Source organism: Schistocerca piceifrons, chromosome 2, assembly GCF_021461385.2.
Source record: "Schistocerca piceifrons isolate TAMUIC-IGC-003096 chromosome 2, iqSchPice1.1, whole genome shotgun sequence".
Taxonomy (NCBI): domain Eukaryota; kingdom Metazoa; phylum Arthropoda; class Insecta; order Orthoptera; family Acrididae; genus Schistocerca; species Schistocerca piceifrons.
Genome location: NC_060139.1, coordinates 31,631,178 through 31,657,391, shown reverse-complemented (window position 1 = coordinate 31,657,391; position 26,214 = coordinate 31,631,178). Strand labels below are relative to the sequence as shown.

General features: G+C 39.4%; 1 protein-coding gene across 1 annotated transcript in view; it reads right to left on the bottom strand.

The window, feature by feature from the left end:
• The window catches only part of LOC124773234 (DNA excision repair protein ERCC-6-like), a 111,342-nt gene that overhangs the window by 75,211 nt on the left and 9,917 nt on the right, over nt 1-26,214 (bottom strand). Inside the window, exons 4-7 of the mRNA XM_047249383.1 lie at nt 19,469-19,624; nt 12,524-12,674; nt 7,297-7,449; nt 6,764-6,891 (exon numbers count right to left, since the gene is read on the bottom strand). Of these exons, the coding sequence (XP_047105339.1) occupies nt 6,764-6,891; nt 7,297-7,449; nt 12,524-12,674; nt 19,469-19,624 (588 nt within the window). The remainder of the gene's footprint in view (nt 1-6,763; nt 6,892-7,296; nt 7,450-12,523; nt 12,675-19,468; nt 19,625-26,214) is intronic.

The window sequence follows — 26,214 nt, the reverse complement described above, 5'->3', positions numbered from 1 at the left end:
CCTTTTGTTTGTTGTTCAGTCATCAACCTTTTGAAGTTACATCAATAAGAGTTGTGTTTGTAAAAAATTGCGAATTGTCTGTCACAACACAAGTGGCGACGAGTTGGTGCCTGCATGTGTCTTCCTCATGGTGGAAGTTGTCCTACAGCAGCTGGTCCAAAGTGTGGATGACTTAATACAAGGTTTTCAACAGTTTTGCAAGAACTCTCTGGATACACAGGAACGTTTATTTACGGAACTCTGGCAAAACCGCCCGGTTCCGCCGCCCCCACTGTTTCCCGCTTTCAACGAGGATGCTGAAGACTGGGAAACATATGAGAAGCGGCTCCAGAAGCATTTTCAAATCCACCAGGTTGTCCAGGAGGCTGCTCGTCGTTCCTACTTTTTGTCAGGGAACCAGTCCAAAGTGTATGTTCTCTTGACAAAACTCCAACCTTGACCTCTGGATTATTTGACTTCTCACAGATTTGTGAACTTCTACGCACCTTACAATTGACGACGGCTCCACGTGTTGGCTGCCCGTGTCCAATTTTACCAGTGTCGCAAGAAGGCTGGCCAATCCTACCACCAGTGGGAAGCGAAATTGCAAGGTCTCAGCTGGAAATGGCACTTCAACACGAGTCTCCAAAGGATACTACACAGACAAGATGGTCCGCGACCACCTCATCCAGGCCGCCCCTGATGCGGCTTTCCAGCACGATGCTCTTGGATTCCGCAATCCTATTCTGGACCAGATCATTGATCTAGCATTCAAGTATGAAATCTCTATGGCAGCCGACAAGCGTTTGGAAACCTGCATGGAAATGGCGGCCCTCCGCGACCATGACGCCTCGCGCCTCGGAGCCCCTTTGCATCACTGGCAGAGGTCGAAGACGTTGCCGCCGTCCGTTCCGATGAACGGTGACAGCCATCCTGTTCTGCACAACGAAGACAGGGCAGCCGCCCTGTCCAGGAATTTGCGCCTTCGGACGACGTATTGTGCCGTGTGTACCCGTAACGGACATGTCAGTTCAGTCTGCCGATCTTGGCAGCCCCCTCCTCATCCGGCCAATGACCGTTGGGGGCCTATACTCATGGATGTCAACCAGGTGCAGTCTTCGGGATCTTCCAAGCTGATGATTGACATTCAGGTCAACGGTCAGCAGCTGCAGATGCAGGTGGATACTGGAGCAGCAGTCTCACTGATCAACTATTCCTCTTATGCGAAGGTTGGGGCGATCCCCCCCTATCGAACGTTCATTCGCTTCGCTGTCCACATTACAGTGCCCCTCCATCACCTATGCCGAAAGAATGTGCCTTTTCATTGGTCTCCAGCTTGTGAATCAGCTTTCCAAACCTTCAAGAGGAGGTTGCACTCTGCGGCCTGTCTCACGCCATATAACCCCTCTCTTCCTCTCCTCTTGGCTATGGCTGTCCTTTTGCACCGTCTCCTGGATGAATTGGGATGCCCAATGCAAATATTCTTAAATTGAGAAGGAGGCCCTTGCCATCGTGTTTGCCTGTAACAAATTCCTCCCGTACCTTTACAGTAAGCCTTTTCGCTTAATCACTGACCATAAGCCCCTTGTGGCCTTATTTTCCCCATCAGACCAGTTACCCACAAAGACTTTCCATCACCTGCAGCAATGGGCCCTATTCCTTGCATGTTTTAGGTACACTATCAATTTCCGGTCCACCTCCCAGCATGCCAACGCCGAAGCCTTGTCTCAGCTCTCCTCTGGCCACAATTCGGCATTCGATTCATCGGACCTGCTAATTTTTCAGGTCGATGACAACATACAGGATGCGTTAGCTGCATTCCAAGTCACAGCTGAAAGGGTGGCTGCAGCGACGACCGCAGATCCGCTCCTCCACCTGGTGCGCCGATATGTTCTCTGCAGCTGGCCGACACTTCCTCTGTCCCCAGGCTGACCTCTGATTCTTCTTCTTCACACGCCATCATCTGGTGGCCGTCAACAGTGTTCCTCCGTGCGGAAAATGACGCCACTCCAGGAGTCATCGTACCAACTTCCCTGCAGTCCTGCATTCTCCACGTCTTACATCAAAGTCACTGGGGTATTGCCCAGACGAAAACCCTCGCACATCGCCATTTCTTCTAGGTAGGCATGACAGTGGACATGGAGTGCATGGTTCGGGGTTGTCAGCAGTGTACCCAGCCCTTCACACACTGCCCCGGTCCTTCCAATCATGGTCGGTTGCTTCCCTCCCATTGGAATGGATTCATGTGGATTATGTGGGACCCTTCCTCGGTGTTTACTGGTTACTTGTCACAGGTGCCTACTCCCACTTCCCTTTCATTATCCGATGCTCCTCTATCACCACAGAGAATACCATCATGGCCCTATCAAAAATATTTTCCACTGATAGCCTTCCCGTCACCCTGGTAGCAGACAAAGTCCCGCAATTCGCAGTCAAGAGTTCGCCAAATTCTGTCACGATAATGGTATCCACCACGTCTTTACCACTCCTTTCCATCCCCAATCCAATGGAGAGGCGAAGCACCTTGTTCGCACTTTTAAAACTCAGATGAAGAAGTTCATGGAGGACCGTTCTCCGGAAGAAGCTCTAACGTTATTTCTCAGTACCTACAGGGCCACGCCGGTGGGTGACAAGAGTCCAGCCGAACTGCTCCGTGGTTGCCCTACTCCATCTCCTCCTGCCACAGGTTGGACCTCACGCCCTGCCAGGTGCTTCCCAGTATTCATCTGACTCCAAGGTGTGGGCTTGCGATTTCGGGCCCCAGCCCAGCTGGCTTCTGGGGATCGTTATATGGCCCCGTGGTCGACCACTGTTCAACGTACACCTGGGCGACAGGTTGGTTTTGCATCACCGCAACCAACTGCGTCCTCGTTTCCTCAAGCAACCGCAGCCCACAACGCCGGCTCCTCTCTCTCCATTGCCGGTGCCTTCCTTGGGGCCTATGTTGATGCCCTCTACTCAGTTGGTGGAAGATCTTCCCGGAGATAGCCAGCAGACGCTGGCTGCTAGCCCTGCGCTGCCACGTACTCCGGACCCAGGAGAGCTCCGAGACCTTCCCCTGAACCCACTTCCTGGCCACTCTTCGGCGCCGCCTCGGTTGGACAATGCGGACATCCCCATCCTGCTTGCCCAGCCTGACGTCGCCTCGCAACCACCACCGCTGCGGCGTTCCAGCCGCCTCGTGCCGAAAGCGACACCCTACTCTCCGGCGGCCGGGTCCCACCATCTCCTTCAGGAGGACTTAGCTGCAGATCAGCCTACACTGGTACTCTCTCCCCTGTGGTCGCCCGTGCCACACCAGCTTTTCCAAGGGGAGAGGGGTGTTTGGAGCCAAGGTAGCCCCTGAGGAATGGCAACCCATATTACACCATAGAGGACAAGGTTGTCAATGGCCAAGGCGTACCAACAGCACCATGATAAACACCGGCTATTTACATACAAGGTAATGGAAACAAACATTCTGAGCACTGCTTCCTGCTGGTGGTCCTCGAGCCACGGCCTGCAGTAAGTATCACTACACAAGAACATGATTGACTGGAGACAGCTATTTAGGGGCTAGAACCAGCCCCGAAGTTCAGTTCACGCCGGATGCCGACCTCGTGTACTGCGACCATGGAAGATTACATCTTCGTCTCCTGTTACTAGTGTGTGTGTGTGTGTGTGTGTGTGTGTGTGTGTGTGTGTGTGTGTGTTTACCTTTTGTTTGTTGTTCAGTCATCAATCTTGTGAACTTACATCAATAAAAGTTGTGTTTGTGAAAAATTGCGAATTGCCAGTCACAACAGTTAGCTTTCCCTCTGCGGAAACTTAAGTTTCACTTAAAACTCAATCTGTCACTGAAACTTACCCTTTGCCCCGTCTTGACAAGTTATTGGTTAAATTCACTGAGGGTCAGATTCTCTTCAAAATGATTTATGTGAAGCCTGTTTACACAGTTCTGTTAAAGAATCTACATGACTCCTTGTGCTTAACAAGCCCTTGACCAATATCAGTGTCTCTCGTTCAGTGTGGCTAGTGCATCGACAATTTTTCAGCATTTTTGTAGTGTGTGTTCTGGGGTGCGGTGCATGAACTATCTCGATGACATCATTGTGACGGATGCATCCATGGAAGAGCATTTACATAACTTACACCTTTCTCATGGTCTTACATAAGGAAGGGTTGAAATGCAACCTGGCAAGTCATATTTCTTTCATAAACCATGGCGCATTTGGGGTTTGAGGTTTATCAGGGTGGTGTTAAGACTTTACATCATCATGTCGCCACATTCACGACTCTGCCTCACCTTAAATGCGTCAAATAATTCAAGCATTTTTAGGTAATGGGTTCCTTTTAAGATACACCAGTAAAATGTTCCAGTAAAATTTTAAATAATGTCATAAATGTCTGGTCTTCTGGGTTCAAAAGTCTTTGAAGTGGCTAGCTCTCAAAGTGTTAAGCTTTAAATGAGAATCAAATTCTCCGCTATTTAAGAAATTCAAACCACGTTCACACACATAACATAATTCATCTTGCATAAAATGAAATCTATTTTGAAAGTAACACTTTTCAAACCACCATTCACAATATTTTCCCACAATCTGTAAGAATTTATTTCAGCAGTTGTCAGAGAGTGCCAGGGAACGTCGTTACTGTGCATGCGCAGCTACGATGACGTATGAAGCCCGTATGTTCGTATGTATATAACATTATGTCTTATGTTAGGTCATAAATAAAGAAGGACATCAGAGGATACTCCAAGAGCATCAGTATTTTGTAAACCATACTAAAATGAGTAACTCGTCTTACAGTGAATGTTCATATATCCAGATTTACAAAGCAGCAGGCTGCAACCTGATATTAAGCTTTTCAGTGTGGTTTTCGGGAAACAAATTTTCTTGGAGTGTTGGTACAGTATTAACTCATGTTTGGTTCTTTATTATGACGTAACGCAATACATGCCAGAAGATAAAAACGTGCATTTGAAGTTCAGCAAAGAGTTGACACTAGCCAACAGTGTTTCAAATAAACTGAATGCCTCCGCGAAAAAGATTACTAAAAGCCAAATTTCTTCAGCAAACTGACAAAAATAACTTCATTGTTCTGCAAGGCAATTAATGCCTGACACCCACAAACCTGAAAATAAAATAAAATCAGCAAACTGAAACTAGTAACACATTTCAGCCTTCCACAATTATGCGAATGTATTTTAACAGACGTGATAGCTCCCAGCCACATAAATCCGTTTTCTTTTCACTTGACATGAGACTTGTATACGAAGAGGAAATAGCAAAATCACTAAATTTAAACACAGGCCATGTGGAGACTCTCCCCCCCTCCACGCACTACTGGAGACTCCCCATACCCCTCCCACCACTACAGCTCAACTCAGGCTGCTCTGCGCATGCACAAATCTGCCATCTTGGGTACAACAAAAAATTTTTTCTGGGTAGCATCTGGCTGCTTGTTGCTGCTGCCGATACAGCTATCAGCCGCACTTCAAGTAGCCAAAAGTGGGAGAAGGTACTGCTCTCCCTCGACTCAACTGTGCATGCACATGAACCCGCTGGCAACTGCTCAAACGAACCTAATGTAAACCTTTGTGGTGTCATATTCATCGAAAGCAGTTTGTTGTTATAAAGTATTACACAGTCTTCATCCTAAAGCCTTTGACACATTTTGCTGCTGGCAGATGCTTGTGTGTGTGAAAGTTGATGATTGACTTTTGTGAAAAAATCTTGATGTAACGTGAAATGCTTTTGTTTTAATGGTTGCCACTAAACTTGCGTAGCACATCTGTGACAATTTTCCCTTTTTTCATGATAATACAGAACGAGTTGAGCTTCTTTGGACTTTTTTCATGTCCTCTGTCGTTCCTAACTGATAATGACACTATGTGGTGAAACAATACTCCAGAAGAGGATAGACAAGGGCAATGTATGCAGTCTCCTTAGTAGATTTGTTGCATCTTGTAAGTGTTCGGCCAATACAACACAGTCTTTGACTGATCTTCCTTACAACATTTCTATGCAATGGTTCAAATTTAAGTTGTTCATAATTGTAATTTCTAGGTACTTAATTGAATTTACATCTTTTAAACCTTGTAACTGAAATTTAACAGACTGCTTTCAGTGTTCTTTTTTTTTGGAGACAATTGTCACTTTTTGCACCATACAGATATCTTATCCTGCAAACAATCTAAAAGGGCTGCTCAGATTGTCTCCTAAATAATTTATACAGATCAAGAACAGTAGGCAGCCTATTGCACTCCCTTGGGAAATGCCAGACTTCTGTTTTACTTTATGACTTTCCATCAATGCACATAAATTTGATCAGAAGCCGCTTTTAAGGAATGGTGTCAAAATCCTTCTGGAAAAATAGACATATGAAATCAATTTGCGATCCCCTGTAGATAGCACTTGTTACTTCATGTGGATAAGAGCCAGTTGTGTTTGACAAGAATGATATTTTCTACGGTGCATGCCTATTATATGCTGCTGTACCAAGATATACCTGTTGCTTGACTGAAATACCTCTGCTGAAGGTAACAGTGTTTGCACTCAACATTTTTCTATTGAAAACTGGCATTACCTATCCAAGGTTTTTTTGGCTGTCCCGTTATGTAAGAGCTGTAAGAACAATTTTCTCCAGGAACTAAAAACAAAACTGCTCAACTGCCTACTTAGAAGAAAATTTTCTCAATTATATCATCTCTAGTTTAGAACTTAAGAGTTACTGTGGAACTTACACAATACTGAAGTCAGTATAAAAAGAGCAACTTAAATAAAAATATATTTCTCCTTACCATCAAAAGAACCAGACTCGTGCAGCACAGCTACTCGGAATGGTGGCCACCAAGTATGAAATTCTCGCACCCACTGATGCATAACAGTGGTCGGACACACAATCAAAACAGGTCCCAAACCTTGATAGCTATAAGAGCATGGTAATATAAATAAACATTTGATAGTATGACACCATATTTAATCAAAATAACTTAATTTAATTTATTTATTTATTCAATAAGAATTCTTAACTAAATATCAGAACAGAATCCAAACAAAGAAAAAGGAAACAAAATAACTGATTTTCATTTTCAACCAATAATAAAACTAACAACCATGGATGAATGTCAAGTCTCATTTAGTAAGGCAGAACACGCAAAAAAAAAAAAAAAAAAAAAAAAAAAAAAAAAAAAAAAAAAAAAAAAAAAAAGAAGAAGCAACAACTTTAAAATTTTGGTGAAATAATCAAAACACATACAAATAGTGAAGTTACAAAATATTCAATTTCTGATTTATAATGTAGTTTAAGGATTTCTAATTTTAAGATGCTTACCCACCATGACGTGCAACTAATTTACTATGTGCAAGGCCTGCCAGAAAAGCAATGACTTGCACTGTTTTCCCTAGTCCCATCTCATCACCTAGAATACCTCCACATCGTTGCAGATTCAATTCCCACAGCCACTGTACACCAACTTTTTGGTAACTGAAATGCAAAGTTATAATTAAGAGAAAATATTTCTCTTCCACATGAAACTTCTTACAAAATCTGTACATCAGTATCAAGGTGCAGGGGACTTACAGTTATTCACATTTGTCTTCTGTCTGCCCCTTTACACATTGCCTATGTTTGTTAACAAAATTAAATGCAATGAAGATGTAGTATCCTAAAATTGCAAAAGACATGCTCCACTATGTTTTAGAATTAATGGAAACAAATTCCACTGTAAGTCTATTAGATTTAGAAACGTTATTAACTCTAGAATCGAAAGGCTGGATCTCCCAGAGCCAGGTGGATTTTGTTTTAAAAATTCCACAAGAGTGCACTGTTTATGATTAAGCAATTCATTGTAGCTCTCAGTTAAATTTCCTAGAGGGCAATACTTGTTTCACCATTCTTCTTTGTTTGCCTGTTGACTGTTGGCAAGGGAAGAAATGTGTTCTGAGCCTGAGAGATCCAGCCCACTTACATTTGCTTTTTTTAAAATTATGCACTTTTCTTGTTATTGTGACAGAAAGTAATGAAACTGCTCCAAAACGGCTTAGCAGCATCCACTTAAATGAGGAACAAACTGAAAAACTATTATTAGAAATTGATAATGCCAATTTGCCAGTAGATCCTAGTTTTGTTCCTGAAAGCTATCACGAGACAGAAAGTGAAATGAGTAATAAGCAGTTGGACAGAGAAGATAACACTGTTATTGCTGTCAGAAACATGAATTCACTTACGAACACTAATCGAGATTCCCTACCAACTAGTGTGGTTTGATGCGGTCCCTCTTCCAGTGAACCATTACCTTGCAATCTGTCAAGAGACAAATAAGTTAGAGGGCTGAAAAACTTTCCCAACCAAAATATAGTACCAGATCTCTCAATATAATTTTGCATTTGCCTCATGCTAGTGAAGAAGCTAGAAATCCTAACACCATTGTCAGGACCTGAAAACTGTTCACTGACGACAATTTGCTTGATTTGATAATAGAGAACGCAATAACTTCAATAGATTATATAAAACCCCTTCATAAAAGTGACCCAAATACTGCAAGAAGCTTGGGGGAAAGAAAGGAGGAGTTCAGAGCATTTTTGGGTCTACTTGGGGGAAAGAAAGGAGGAGTTCAGAGCATTTTTGGGTCTTTCATACACAATGAATATGGAAGAACTTTTGGACACTTGAGGCATAGGGACAAAAATCTTCCCTCCAAGTAGGACACTGCAAATATTTCGTTTTCTTTTGATATGCTGGACCCTGTATATCATGTTGTGGAGGGATTCGCAAAAAACTGCACAAGGCCTTACACCGCTTGTGAATACGTTAAGAGTGGATGACAGGTTACTACCTGTTCGGGGATGTCATTCTTCCAGAATGTACATTCCTCCAACACCTGGAAAGTTTGGGACAAAATATTTATCATAACAGATTGTAATAGGACTAGTTATGGGGTAGTTAATGAATCCTTCGATACCACTAAAAGTTTAGCAGATTATATATTAACTGATCCACAATATGTAATGGAAAAAAAATTGGAAAGTATGGTTTTTCTTCATTTCTATCAGCAAATTAAACTTTATGGTTCACTTATGTACCGAATCATCATCATTAATATTTCATATCATTTAATTGTAATTAACAGAAAGTTATAATCAGTTAGAAAACCTGACGTGGATTAACATGTTGTTGTTGTTGTTGTGGTCTTCAGTCCAGAGACTAGTTTGATGCAACTCTCCATGCTACTCTATCCTGTGCAAGCTTCTTCACCTCCAAGTAACTACTGCAAGCTACATCCTTCTGAATCTACTTAGTGTACTCATCTCTTGGTATCCCTCTACAATTTTTATCTGCCCTTCAATACTAAACTGGTGATCCCTTGATGCCTCAGAACACATCCTACCAACCGATCCCTTCTTCTAGTCAAGTCGTGCCACAAATTCCTCTTCTCCCCAATTCTATTCAGTACTTCCTCATTAGCATTCTTCTGTAGCACCATTTCGAAAGCTTCTATTCTCTTCTTGTCTAACTATTTATCGTCCATGTTTTACTTCCATACATGGCTACACTCCATACAAGTACTTTCAGAAACGACTTCCTGATACTTAAATCTATACTCGATGTTAACAAAATTCTCTTCTTCAGAAACGCTTTCCCTGCCACTGCCAGTCTAAATTTTATATCATCTCTACTTCGACCATCATCAGTTATTTTGCTTCCCAAATAGCAAAACTCATCTACTACTTTCAGTGTCTCATTTTCTAATCTAATTCCCTCAGCATACCCGACTTAATTTGATTACATTCCATCATCCTCATTTTGCTTTTGTTGATTCATCTTATATCCTTTCAAGACACTGTCCATTCTGTTCAACTACTCTTCTTACCATACTGTCATAAATTTCAGCAAACTTTATAACTTGATTCTCACGATTACATTATTACATTCCCACAGAACAGTTAAGAGAAATATGTATTTTGTAATTAAACAAATAATTAATTAGCAATGTTTGTAAATTTAAACTTACCTACAAACAAATTTTTGGAACTTTTATCAGTCATATGATATATTTAACATGACTTGTGCACTTTATGTATCATGCCAACAACGAAACAAAAAATTAGGTCAGTTATAATTAATTTTTTCATTAACAATTCTTCAACATTATGATGTAAACACTACAGGTTTTCAATCATTCTAATACTACAAAACAATACAGAATTTAACCTGAAATTTCGTTTTGGCGTTTTGTACAGTACCTCAATTAATGTTAGGAAAAAAATCCAAAGTGAAATCCAGATGTAGTTAATGCTTTTACAATAGGCATTGTTACTGTAACTTCATTAAAAAAAAATAAAAAATAAAAAATAAATAGAAATATATTTAGAATAAATCGACACTTATTCTCTTCAAATCCGTACTAACAGTTTGTTGTAAATCAATACATTTTCTTTATAAATAAGTAAATGTAATTGTTTTTGCCAACAGGCCAAAGAACGCACATTGTTCAGACAAGGTATATATTGAGCGGTGCAAAGCACTTATAGTCAGTCACAGTTTGGCTAATGTAATGATGCAATGTCTTTAAAAGTTGCTGTTTTGTCAGTCATGTTAATGTGTACACACCTTTGCTAATGCCTACAGAAAACTACATCTTCTGTTAAAAATAATGATCAGTGTATTGGAAAACATTATTTTAACATCCAAGTTTTCATCATGTCCAAAATCCAGGCAAATCTGCAATACACATCCCCCAATTGACTTAATTGGTGAAGGAGATTCGATTGTTCAAAGCTATGTATTCCACTGCAAAAACTACATCACTCTCATACTATGATGAGTCTTTTGCAGTGAGAAATATTTTGGCCAGAAAAGCAGTTGGAGTAACATTAGATATGCAAAATCGTTCTACGTACAAAATTTGGAAGTGTATGAGGGACTACAACCAGCAGGTTTCTTCCCAGAGAGAATGTAGTTGACAATGTTGTGCTCAGAGTTGTAGAGCCAGTGAAGGATACAAGATGGAATATTACCTTTGACAGTTGGTTCACATGCTACACTCTTGCTAGAAAACTTTTCACAAATTCTAAGCTTACACTCGTTTCAACATTGTGCAAAAATAAAAGAGAAACCTCTTCTCTTACAAAAAACAGAAATACATTCATCCATATTCAGATTTAGTGACAATTTTGCATTGGTGTTATATGTGCCAAAGAAAAATGAAGGTGTCACTTTGTTGTCATCATTGCAAACAAACAACAAAATCAATGAAGAAACAAGAAATCTGAATAATTACTTTCTGTAATTCAACAAATACTGGAGTGGATGTGGTTGATGAGAAGTGCTCATAATATAATCTTGAAGGCAAACAAGATGCTGGCCATTGTGCATTTTTATGCCATTTTGAACACTGCTGATATAAATATATTTGCAGTGTACAAATCAAACACAGGATTGGATATTTCCAGATGGATATTTCTCGGCAACTGATAAAACAACACATGGCACAGAGAGATAACCAGAAGAATCTCCCAAGGTACATTAGCCAGCTGGCAGCACGGCTATCTGGGATTACCACTCAGAAGGAAGTTGTTCCAGACGGCAAATGAGGTGGCTGTTATGAATGCAAAGACAATAAAACAAATTATTTTGAAAAGAATGTGGAAAATGGCTGCGTCTGTTACATTCAGTATTGTTATGTGAAGACTGGGCAGAAAATACAAATCAGTAACATGTATATCGTAATGAGATAGTACTAAACACTGAATTGTATAATATTGAATAATACTGTGTGCAACATTCCTAAATTCATAATGTGTAAGGATGTGAACTTAAAAAAAGTTTTCAATTTTCAAGAAAGTTTTCAAATACTTAGTAATTTGATTTTCATATTTTTGGATGAATACAACCTTAGTTTTTAAGAAACAGTAATAGAAGTATTTCTGGCACAGCTGTTGAAAATATTTGTCTTATTTATTCTGGAATGTAAATAAAATTTTGGGTCTGTCAGACCCAGCCCATCTAGTTGTGTTATTTATTTTTTGCCTGTCCATCTAAGATTTAAACACTGTAACAATATGAAAATGAAATTCTACATGCTACAGATTCCACATGTTCTGGCTTTTGAATTGAAAACTCTGGGTGTCTAAGTACTTTTCTTCTCACAGTGCACCAATGATCACTAGAGTTAAAATATTACAGAAATACTCAATATTTTAAGCGATATCTGCCTGGAAATTCTTATCATGCTGCAGGAAGTAATCCACAAAATTAAAGGAACCAGCCTTCATTCTTGGATCTCAAGAGATTTTGGAGCTGTCTACATATTACAATGAGTGAATATTGAGCCCCTCTTCTTGAATTAACTGCAGTGAGAAAAATTGTGTACCAATAATGTCTTTTTAAAACTCTATCTGGAAAATGGAAAGGATGAACACTCACAGCAATACTTGAGAGGGCTAGTACCTCCTTGCACTTTTCAGAGTTTCATAAAGTGTAGCTAGCTGTAGATACCAAAATTTTCAAGCTATCAATGCATCCATCATACGAAACGTAGCAACAGCAGTGTACTTACTTATATAGCTTGTTCCAAAGGAACTTAGGAATCCTGTAACCACCCTCCAACTCTTGATCTCCTCTGACAGTTTCCTCAGTACGTGTCTTTTCCCACAGCTTCAAACGCTCCATGTAATCATCTGCATTCCCATCATCTATCTCTTTCTTACCTTGTGAAATAAAACAAAATATATGAAATATGCAAAACTATAACAATGATACACATAAAAAATACCAAAACCCTCCATAGCTATGTGTGCTTTCTATTTCTAATGTGCAGACAGGCATAACGTGTCAGCTTTACGGTGAGTAGCAATCTATCCTTTTCAATATTGTTGATATTTCAATGTGGACTTTCCATTGTTTGAAGAAAGATGACAGTTTAACATACTGCCAGTGACAACTTCACCACACCTGGAGAACAAGCTCAGATTGGAGACGGATAGGGGAGGAAAATGGCCACGGCATTTTCAAAGGAACCTTACGTGATTTAAGGAAACAATGGAAATCTTAAAATGTGGATAGCTGGATGGAAATTTCCTCCTGAATATTAGCCCGGGGTATTGTCACTGAGCCACCTTGTCCACTTATAGATGTAAGCAAGACAAGCTGCAATGATATGGTAATGTAGTTCAAAAGGACAGAAGTTGGCTACCAGGCCACACTACCATCTTATTAGCAGGGACCTGAAATATTCACAATTTGTGATAAATATTAAAATATATTTGAATTCAGCTCAAAGTACAAAATTACCCAATAAACATTATTTCACAGCGAACTGTATCCAGATGAATTATTTTATCAGAGTTAGTTTGAAATAGCTTTATTTTCTGTGCTTATAAATATTGAAAATGTACTCAGTTTTTGGTTACTGGCACTGCAAAAATCTAACGAACCCCAATTTCTAAAGATAAAATGCCTAAGAATGTGTTTCCAAAATAAAAAGTTCACAAATGCAACAACATATCAGTGCATTTGATGCTCTTTTGTCACAACATTTATGGGCAGTATATGCCACATGCCAAGTAAAGGTGGCTACACAGGTAACTACAAGCTTCACAAGTGTGATATGTGGAGTAAAGAGTGGTTAAAAAACAAAAATATTATTTTCATATTAAATATTCGTGATACACAGTTACAGAAACTGTCTCACAGGTTGCTGTTTTCTTTCTTTTTTTTCCTTCGCCATGTAATATTGTACTCTTTCACTTTTCCTACATTACAGTACATTTGTATAGAATGTAATTCAGCAGAACCTAATTAAAAAATTAAGTAAAATCAAATCAAAATGCTGGCACAAGTCTCCCTATTCTTGGTACACATGCCCAAGAATGCTTATGTTTGAATGCTTTGCACAAGCATGCATAAACGAAATTCAATGAAGCATCAAGCTGCTTGAACAGCCCTGATGCCTGCACAAATTCATCCTACACACTGTCAAGCACTCTGTGCTTGCTCACTATCAAGCATGCAAATGCGTGAGTAGCCACCTTAAGGCAACACAAGACTCAACTATGGGACCCAGCATCGCAGAGCAAATAAACATGTACCTTTGTCTGTCAAAAGTTCGTATAATTCGGGCATTTTAACATGGCAGTTTTAGGTGGTGGGTGTTTTGAGCTGTGGTTACATCAAATTCTGATACGAGGTTGGACCAGAATTACCTCATTTAAGAAACTTCCAACATTTGCAAGCAATTGCGTAATAGCTCTTACCGAATTTTGTGTGTTGCTTGTTGTTTTCTTTTATTATTTTGAAATGCATGAAGAAACTAATTCTGGTTCATCATAGAGTTTGATTACAACTATCAAAACACCAAAAGGGTTCAGTGATCCCTATGAGCATGTGTCAAGTTCCGCTTTTGCAGAAACAGAGAACATGGGTGTAGGTTTGTTGCGTGCAACAAGGCTCGTCTTCCCACACTCTCTCTCCCTCCTGAAAGATATAAGTCTAATTTGTATACACTCAAATCCGACTGCCAGTTTAAGGTGTCACCATTCTTCACTATAGTGATGGAAAACAAAACCTGTCAAAAGTTTCTCCCTAATGTAAGAATGAAGTTATTTTTGGTTCTGCTTACACACTAAGCATCTTGTCAGTTCAATCTGTAGCACTGTCAAGTATGGGTCACATGGCTATGAATGCCCACAAAAGGCAAAAATCAATATTCTGCTGATTCTGTAATTATTAAATAAAAGAAAAATAATGTTGGGAAACACCATCAATCAGAGGCATGAAACTGGTGCTGCTTCTCAACCCAATCAATCATTTGTTGATAGTTTAAGTAGAGCCAAAAGAAAAAAAAAGAGAAGACCATGCTGAAAAAAGCTACTGAAGTTTTTGCAAAAGCAAACATTCCATTACAACGGCCCCTAGATATAACTTTTCCTAAAAATAGACGTGAATTTTGCCAAAAATAGATGCTATCTTTTCAGGTTCCTACTCAATAGCATTGAAGTTTATAACAACTTGTATGCACTCATTAGACATTATTGTTAAATTTACTAATTTCACAGGTTTTATCATCTTCAGTCATCAGATACACTTACATAATTAATTCAGTTTTTTCCGCGTTTGTAGATGAAATCCACAGCAAGGCACATTTAAAATCTACACCCATTCCCAAAGTGGAATATAAGCCTGTGTCCACTGCACTGCATCTACATCTACACATCACATTTAAGTGCCTGGCAGAGGGTTCATCAAACTACCTTCACAATTCTCTATATTCCAATCTCGTATAGCGCACGGAAAGAACAAACACCTATATCTTTCCGTATGAGCTCTGATTTCCCTTATTTTATTGTGGTGATTGTTTCTCCTTATGTAGGTTGGTGTCAACAAAATATTATCGCATTCGGAGGAGAGAGTTGGTGAATGGAATTTTGTGATAAGATTCCATCACAAAGAAAAATGCCTTTCGTTTAATTATGTCCAGCCCAAATCCTGTATCATTTTAGTGACAGACACTCCCATATTTCGCGATAATACAAAATGTGCTGCCCTTCTCTGAACTTTTTCGATGTACTCCGTCAGTTCTATCTGGTAAGGATCCCACACTGCACAGCAGTATTCTGAAAGAGGATGGAGGAGCGTAGTGTACGCTATCTCCTTAGTAGATCTGTTACATTTTCTAAGTGTCCTACCAATAAAATGCAGTCTTTCGTTAGCCTTCCCCACAACATTTTCTATGTGTTCCTTCCAATTTAAGTTGTTCGTAATTGTAATTCCTAGGTATTTAGTTGAATTTATAGCCTTTATATTTGACTGATCTACTGCGTAACCAAAGTTTAACGGATTCCTTTCAGCACTCATGTGGATGACCTCACACTTTTCGTTATTTAGGGTCAACTGCCAATTTTTGCAACAGTCAGATATATTTTCTAAATTGTTTTGCAATTTGTTTTGCTTCTGATGACTTTATTAGTCAATAAACGACACTGTCATCTGCAAACAACTGAAGATAGCTGCTCAGATAGTCTTCCAAATCATTTATATAGATAAGTCACAGCAAAGGGCCTACAACACTACCTTGGGGAACGCCAGAAATCACTTCTGCTTTACTCAATGATTTTCCATCAATTACTACAAACTGTGACCTCTCTGACAGGAAATCATAAATCCAGTCACATAACTGAGACGAGATTCCATTCACAATTTTCCAATACAATTTCACTGTAAGCTGCTTGTGCGATACAGGGTCAAAAGCCTTCTGGAAATCCAGAAATATGGAATCAATCTGAAATCTTTTGTCAATAGCCCTCAACACTTCATGTGAATACAAAGCTAGTTGAGTTTCACAAGAATGATGTTTTCTAAACCCTTGTTGACTGTGTGTCAATAGACCGTTGTCTTTGAGGTATTTCATAATGTTCGATCACAATGTATGTCCCAGAATCCTGATGCATATTGATGTTAATGATATGAGCCTGTAATTAGGTGGATTACTCCTACTACCTTTCTTGAGTATTGGTGTGACCTGTGCAACTTTCTAGTCTTTGGATACTGATCTTTCAAAATGGTTCAAATGGCTCTGAGCACTATGCGACTCAACATCTGAGGACATCAGCCCCTTGAACTTAGAACTACTTAAACCTAACTAACCTAAGGACATCACACACATTCATGCCCGAGGCAGGATTTGAACCTGCGACCGTAGCAGTCACGCGGTTCCGAACTGAAGTGCCTAGAACCGCACGACCACCGCGGCCGGCGATCTTTCCTCGAGCGAACGGTTGTATATGATTGTCAAGTATGGAGCTAAAGCATCTGCATACTCTGAAAGGAACCTAACTGATATACAGTCTGGACCAGAAGACTTGCTTTTATTAAGTGATTTAAGTTGCTTCACTTTTCAGAGGATATTTACTTCTATGTTACTCATGTTGGCAGCTATTCTTGATTCGAATTCTGGAATATTTACTTCATCTTCTTTTGTGAAGGCATTTCGGAAGGCTGTGTTTAGTAACTCTGCTCTGGCAGCACTGTCTTCGATAGTATCTCCACTGCTATCATTCAAAGAATGCATAGATTGTTCATTGCCGCTAACATACTTCACATACGACCAGCATCTCTTTGGATTTTCTGCCAGGTTTTGAGACAAAGTTTCATTGTGGAAACTGTTATAACTATCTCGCAACAAAGTCCGCGCTAAATTTCGAGCTTCTGTAAAAGATCGCCATTGTTGGGGATTTTGCATTTCTTTAAATTTGGCATGTTTGTTTCTTTGTTTCTGCAACAGTGTTCTGACCTATTTTCTGTACTGAGGAGGATCAACTCCACCGTTTGTTAATTTATATGGTATAAATCTCTCAACTGCTGCCGATACTATTTCTCTGAGTTCAAGCCACATTTGGTCTACACTTATATCATTAATTTGGAAGGAGTGGAGATTGTCTCTCAGGAAGGCGTCAAGTGAATTTTTGTCTGCTTTTTTGAATAGGTATATTTTTCGCTCATTTTTCGAGGATTTGGGGATTACAATATTCAATCTCGCTGCGACAACCCTGGGTTCACTAATACCTGTATACATTTTGATGCTCGTTATTAACACAGGATTATTTGTTGCTAAGAGGTCAAGTGTGTTTTCACAACCGTTTACTATTTGCGTGGGCTCACGAACTAACTGCTCGAAATAATTTCCAGAGAATGCATTTAGCTCGATTTCGGATGATGTTTTATGCGTACCTCCGGAACTAAACATGTATTTTAGCCAACATATCAAGGGTAAATAAAAGCCATCACCAACTATAATCGTAGGAGTCAGGTACGTGTTTGAACTGAAACTCATGTTTTCTTTGAACCTTTCAGCACCTGTATCACCTGAATTGGGAGGTCAGTAAAAGGATCCAATTATTATTTTCATTATTATTTTATTCCGGTTGCCAACAATGACCTATGCCCATACTAACTCACAGGAACTATCTACTTCAATTTTGTGACAAGATAAACTACTAACAGCAACAAACACGCCACCGCCAACCGTGTTTAGCCTATCCTTTTGGAACACCGTTAGGTTCTTTGCACAAACTTTGGCTGAGCTTATCGCTGGGTTTGGCCAGCTTTCCGTGCCTGCAACGATTTGACCATCAGTGCTTTCTATTAGCACTTGGGGCTCTGGTACTTTCCCAGCACAGCTAGACAATTTACAACTGTTATACCGATGGTTCCTGTCTCTACGTTCTTCCTGTGTTTGGCCTGCACCCTTTGTGGCTGATGCCCATCTTGTGTTTTTCCGAGACCCTCTAACCTAAAAAACTGCCCAGTCCACACAACACAGCCCGTGCTACGCCTGTAGCTGCCTCCTGCATATAGTGAACACCTGGTCTATTCAGCAGAACCCAAAACCCAACCATCCTTTGGTGCAAGTTGAGAAATCTACACGGTCGCAGAACCGTTTGAGCCGTTGATTCAGACCCTCCATGTGGCTGTGTACCAGAGGTCCGCAAACTACTGTCAACTATGCTGTTAATGGTTAGCTCTGCTTTCATCTTGCAAGCAAGACTGACAGCCTTTATCACTTCTGTTAGCTGCTCAAAACCGGAGAGAATCTCTTCTGATCCATAGTGAAACACATCATTGGTACCGACGTGAGTAACCACCTGCAGTTGTCTCCCCCTGTGCTCCTTATGGCATCCGGGAGGACCCGTTCCACATTTGGAATGACTCCACCAAGTATGCACACTGGTTTTCCTTCCCTTCTTGACAGCCATGTCCCTAAGAGGCCCCATAATGTGCCTGGAGCTCCTAACTATCAGTAATCCCACCCTCTTTGACTGTCCAGATCTTGCAGGCTGAGAGGTTTCCTCTGAAAAAGGACAGGCGACAGCATCTGGCTCAGCAACGGTGTCAGCCACTGACAGCGCCTGGAACCTGTTTGTTAGACAAACCAAGGAGGCCTTACGTGCGGCCGCCTGTGAAGTCTTTCGCCGCCTGCTACATCCCGGGATGACCTCCCACTCGATTACAGTTGAGGGACCAATCTCAATGCGAGCAGCAACTGGGCTGTCCACCTGTGAGGACCAATTGGAGGACATGGCCGTGCTGGACATACTCTCACTCTTCAGAGCCCAATTGGTGCCACATCATGAGTGTAGGTATGATGAAAGATATTGTCTCTGATTTTTACTGAGGTGACTTTAGGATGACTAAAACTTTTTAATTAGCAAAAGCAGCTGATACCTTGTCAAGCTGGGGAAAACAGAAATATTTATAAACAAAAACAATTGTTCAAAAAGGAAAGACCATTTTTTCCCTAGCCTTTAAGGGGGGGTGTCTACGCTATATCTCGGTTAATTATTTATAATGCTCACAATACGAATTAACATTGTGAAGCATACTACATAGAATCTCATTAATGTGAACAAGGCCATAAGCGTATAGTGATAATGGCAAAAATTAAATAAGAAAGAAATACAGCATTTTACACAGAGGTGCACTGGACTGACAGGAAATGAATCCTTACTTCTCTTCCTTTTTTTCAGTCTTCGTTCTTCATCAGAATAATCCCAATCGCTGTCATCAGAACACCATTCTTCAGGTGGTGAAATAAGTTTCTGTCGTCGGCGTTTCTTTACATGATGCAGTGATGGTCCTTCCCATTTTCTCATTTTCTTCTCATCTAAAGGAAATAACGTAACACACATCAAACAATGTCAACGTAATACAGACGTGAGAAACTGTTTCTCTAATGAGGAAGAATTTTGGAAGCCTGTTGATGCATATCAAGCAACTGGAGACAATAAATATCTATTTAAATCAATAAACACATAATTTAGACATGTTCGTTACCAAATGATGGGTCAGCAGAAGAAAGTGCTAACCCACAAGAGAGTACTTTGAGTTGTTATGTGTTACTTGATTGGTTAAATTCAAAGATAACAACATAAATACAGAAGGATGAAATAATTTAAATAGTATGCTGCACTTTCTAGGGGTGCACATAAACTGTTACCAGTGTGTGCTGCAATCTAATACACAACAGTTAAAGTGATTTGAGTAATCCTTACTAAAATGAGGGTTAGCACTTTCTTCCACCAATCTCTTCAAATATCTCATAAAGTTCCAAGATGTGTATATTGTTCCTACCATAATACGACACCTCAGTTAAAATTTTTTTTTTCTAATAATCTAAACCCTTGAAGGCAGATGAACATATACCACTACAATTCTCAGAAACTGGACAAGATCCCCACACAAGGAGTTTGATAAACATGAAACAAACTATTTACAAATACTGTTTACTTCAATACTGGTGAATTCTGAAAGGAAGGTAATAGGCGTAAGAGGAGAGATCACCACCCACCAAAAACTGGAAGCACTGATCAGAAACATCTCTCTCTCTCTGACACACACACACACACACACACACACACACACAGAGAGAGAGAGAGAGAGAGAGAGAGAGAGAGAGAGAGAGAGAGAGAGAGATTTAGTTTTTGTGTCTGTTAGCTGTGACATGCTTGTCCACTGACTAGCACATAACACAAAATATTTCACACCTCCTTATTACACCACAAAGCAACTATTCACAATGATAGGTGTGTCTGACAGAACACACGCAACTCATGATGAGGCAGCTGGGCCACATAGATGAATAACTTGGGTGAAAGGAATGGAAAGGAAACAGGATGAGAAAGAAATAGGAGGGAAATAATGACTACCAGCCAGCCAGAGCATTGCAGCAAGGCAACAGCAAGATCTGTACACATCTGCCTGACAGACTTGAACCTGGATGCTCCACTTCGATGCCTTAATCGCCTCAGCCATATGGACATGACCCAAATTGCCAACTTACCGCTCGCCGCTCCGCAACGATCCCAGCCCATTATAACCCCCTACACACAAATTCCCAATTCCGTAGGGGTTCAGACGCTGTTTGTGCATCTGCACTGAAACTTTTCTATTGAACAGCTCATAGCATTATAAATACGAGTGAGGTCTGTCCTGTTGGACAGATGTTTGCCAGATGCACAAATAGTGTCCAAACTCCTAAGGGAACTAGAAATCTGTGAGTAGGGGTTAATGGGTGGAGGTCACTGCAATGCGGTGAGCAGGAAGTTGGGTATTTGGGCAAGACAGAAAGCACATCCGGATGGCCAAGACGGTTAAGGCAACCATACTAGAGAAGCGGATCATCCAGGTTTGACTCCTGGTCCATCACAAATTTCCAGCTCCCGTCATTGCATTGCCACAATTCCTTGTGCAGCTGGAAGTCATTATTTCCTCCCTCTCTCTTTCTCATCCCATTTACTTTCCATTCATTTCACCCCAATAATTCATGTAGATTCAGTACCAAAATATTTTTTGCGCTTGTATCACCATGTTTTAGACATAAACTGCAAGTTCTACCAAATTTGTAATCTCGAAAGGGCACTTTAAATCTGTCGCTGATAACTGATTTATTATATACCAGAAATGGAAAGAAAATGTATGTTAAGTGATATTTCCAAATAATCATCAATTTGAAATTACTGTCAGTAAAAATACACTTTCTCCAGGGTGAAAATACACTTTTTCCGTGTTAAGTGACAGTATACTTTTTCTCGGCACTTATCAATCCTTTTATATGGTTTAAGGTTTTATACACGGGCGTAGAATTTCCCGGCACTTTAGAAAATAAAACTCAGGGGAAAGAAACACGTTTTGGAAAGCTCTTTGATGTGCAGCAACATATACACTGCATAGTTCCGTGTTACGAAGGTATAAATTCTAATTCCACCAAACACCGCATGTTACTTTCCGAAGCATTAAAATCGAGATTGCGACGCGCTTTTGTAAGCCAGTCACAGGTCATGTCACCTGATCTCGGCAGCTGATGACAGAATTTGACACGCGATGTAGTCAGCCAATAGCAAGATCACTCTTAAGTAGCACGAACACACAAATGAGAAAAATTACTGGCTTAAATTAATGTACAATTGATGCTACAAGAAAAGCAAAGCTATCACATATATAGTATTGGTATCTAAGATTAATAAGCTGCAAGAGAAGCTAAGCTTCCACATATATTGTTGATCTTTTTTGCGCGTTATACATCACATAAATGTGCCAGTAATTGTTTTTGATAACGACGTAAATGTTTGATCTTCTGGGCTCGAAATTCTTCATATGGTCGTCCCCAAAGAGCTGATTTTTAAATGAGAGCCAAACGCTCTGTGGTTTAAGAAAATCGTCATACACTCTCTCACATAGTTTATCTTACATAAAAGGAAATTTACTTTGAAAGTAACGCTTTTCAAAGCAATATTCGCAATATTTTTCCGTGACCTATTTGAAAGGTACGTTTCAGCAGTTGCCAGAGAGCGCCAGATAACAGGTGTCACTGCATTTGGGCAGCTACAATGACGCAGAAAGCCCGCACGTTTGTACGTGTGAAACATTAAAAGATCTTGCATTAAAACGAATCTAATGTAAGAAAACTGTCACGTCATGCTCATTGGAGGCAATTTGTTGTTAAGAAGCACTGCACAGTCTTCCTGAAGCCTTTGACACACTTTGCTGTTGGCAGACGCTTGTATGAGCACTGTGCTTTGTCGTCGTATATGGCGCATTTTCTTTGCGACTTAAGTTTTATTTTCGTTTTTTTCTCTCGTTCATGTTTTGTTGCTGCAGTATTATTCTGCAGAAGCGGGATAGAGTAAATTTTTTTGTTAGGGTATTGGTTCTCACCAGTCAAAATCACAAAAATTTAACTGAAAACGAAAGCAATGAAATATTCCCGGAACTCAAAAAGATTCCTGGGTTTTTCCCAGTTTTCTCCCGGACGAAAAAATTCCCGGTTTTCTCCCTGATCTCCCGGGTCGTAGACACCCTGGCAGAATTTGAGAGACTACATTATCATGTCTGAATTAATCCATATTTCTCAACACACCCTTACACATTTACATGTTTTGTCACTAATGCTCCAAGCATAATTTATCTGAGCATGTCTCTCTGTCCCATTTACCTTTCAATCTGCAGGCAACTCTTTCTCATTTTCCCAAACTCCTCAGATGATTTCTTGCCTCATGTGGAGGTCAAGCACTTCTGAGAAAATGGAAATGGCAGAGCAAGTCTTATGAGGTTTATATGCAAAGTGGGAGAGTGGTAGTGGAATTTTTAAGTTGAGCTGTGGGGTGTGCCAGACAAACTAGTACTGTTGCCCAGAAAGTGTAAAAATTTAGGCGAATGCCTCAGTCCAGCATAAAGCTACAATTTTTAAGTAAATTTCAACAAATTTCTGATGGTTCTTATACTTCCTGTTTTCCCCTTGGAGGCATTAAAAGTTTCACAGCACTGTATTTCAGTTCTTTATGGACATGGTAAAGATTCCATAGATATTTGTGTGTCACAGTCATTCAATAGGTCAGTTAAGTATTATGCTAATAATTTAAAGGCTTGGTTTAAGTCAAAAGAGTGCTACATTTCGTTTGAGATCCAGTAATGATGTACTGTGGTTTCAAGTTGTTAATCTGAAGGACCATCACCGCCACTCTGGTAATAGGACTGATGAACTGGTTTACAGGTCAGAAGGAATAAAAAACATACAACACCCACTACAGCAGTATCTACCAAAGCATTGTACTGTTCAGGCAAAATTTAAAGCTGCTGAAAGTTTTAACTGTGATAGGATTACTGTTAAATTTGAGTATTGCTAACTGTTTAAGTGTTATCCTAACTAAGCACACACAAACTTATAACTTGGTAATTAAAATGATCTGCAGCCAACACCTTGCTTTTAATTTCTTGTGAACTGTGTATGATTTTCTTTCGAAGTGTTACAGTTTTCATGAAATCTACAATATGAATTTTGCAGTAATCAACATTTAGTCTCAAACTTTTAAAATATTGTACCTGTATTGCTTTATGCAATAAAAAATTGAATATAATGTACATTTCAAAGTACAAATCGAAATCCATACAGAAAGCCTGTTAAATACTATTTACAGTTTTTACTACATCCATGTCTCTATTCTCCTCTTTGTTGTATGATGTGTGACAGTTGAAACATCATTCACCAATACAATTCCCTCCTCTTCTGTCTCCTATTTCATCTGTAAATGGCTATGGGATGTACATTTATACGAGGGGAAATCTTAAATTTTAGTATAATGGTTAATAAGAGAGATGTATGCATGAGCACGCATCTTTCTTCATTCTTCCTGGGCCATACACACTCTTTTGTGAAATATGTACTTTCTTCCTGAAGACCGTGGAGAATTTCTACTATGCTATTGTGCTGACTAAGAGTATCATTTTACTAAATGTGCACCTCCCCTCTGAATCTCTTTTCTCTCTTCTATCCCAAAATAAAAACCACTATTCATAAAGCCATAAATGAGAGTTTTGTGAAAAACCTTCTTTGTGGATGAATTATATTTCCTTAGAATTAGTCACTGAAATTTCAGCCTAACTTTTACTTTCTGCACGCCTAGGTCCACGTTGTTCTACATGAAATGACTTTAGGTGGGTAGTCCTAACGAGTTGAAGGATGTGACAGGCTCCAGTGATCAATAAGTAGTGGTATGATCAAACAATACTTGGTCTTTTGACAAATTACAAGCATTCCTGTCCATGTAGTTACACTGAGGGGTCTTCTAGAAATCTTTGAACTAACAAGGAGAGGTCCCCAGCGGTGGGATTGACTTTTTGAAACCATCTATAAGGTTATGTAAGTTAAGATCCCAGGCATCACACACTACAGCCATTCACCTTGGCAGGTCCTCGTTTCCGAGTAACTGGGGGGGGGGGAAAAAAAAAAAAAAAAAAAAAAAAAAATTGGAACTTTGTGTAACACTCTATAGTGTTAAAAAAGTTGTATCAAGTAGTGTGGTTGCATGGTGTAATGGATATGACAGTAGCTTCACATGTGGGAGGTTGTGGATTCGAATCTTATAGGTGCAGTGATTTTTTTTTTTAAATCTTTATCAAAGTGACTTTGACCATTATTTTTATTCAATTAATTGATCTGAATGTAATTTTTCATTTCCATCCCCTTGTCATATCATTTTAATCACAATATGAACTACTTCATTTGCTTTCATTTTTTTTCCCATCATTTCTTTTCTACTTGAAATCTTTGTTCTTGTGTTTTCAATTAATTTTATGTATTAATTTCAATTTAATTCCTTTTGTTCTGTCACCCTGTTTTTTCATCCACATTATTTCGTTCATTATACCTGTATCTCATTTTGTTTGAATTTCATTATACTTATAAACTCTTCTTTCATATAAATCTTCACCTCCATTATTTTTTCCATAGTGAAACAGGCATTTAGGTTATGTTTTAAATGTTTGTATGATGATTACCATTCAAAAAAACTGCACATCTGGTAACAAAAAATACGTTTTCCAGACCATTGCACAGTCAATATAAATACATTATATGGTCCTTTGTTTTTAATGGATAAATTGGAATTTTCAAATAACTAAATATTATAATAGATACATATAACTGAATTCATATTCACAAAAATTCCACCTGGAAAAAGAATAGAAATAAAAAATTACATTTAAACCAATGAACTGAATAAAAATAATGATCAAAATTGTTTTGATAGAGATATAAAAATAAAAAATCTACTGCATCTGTCAAAATTTAAACCCACAACCTCTTGCATGTGAAGCTATTACCGTATCCACTACACCATACAACCAGATTATGTAATTTGACTTTTTTAATGTTACTGAGCATCACACAAAATTCTGAATCTTTTTTCATCACTTATTCGCAAACGAGGGCTCACCAGGGTGAATGGCTGCGGTGTGTGGTACCTGGAATCTTAACGTACATCACCTTCTATTCTGTTTCAAAAAGTCAGTCCCACTGCTGGGGACCTCCCCTTGTAAGTAAACATTGAATCAACAGGTTTTTTATGTATGGCACGACCATCGATGTTCTTGCCCTATGCCACAAGATCTGTCTCGGAGCGTTATCAAGATTATTTAACAAGTAATTTATAAAGTGAACTGTAACAATTATGTAAAATTTCCCAAGGAATGTTGAGTACAATTTTTGCTTCTGATGATTTATTCTCACTGAGAATAATGTTATAAGTAATTTTTGGTGAAAAATCTTCAATCAAATCATATATAAGATGTGATCGAAAAATGACGACTATTTACATATATTTAAATACTGGCAGCCCAGAACAAAACTGCACAAGAGCAGCGCAATCTACAGACTGCTTGTGAAACCACAGAAGTAATTCTAGTGATTCAGCAGCAGCT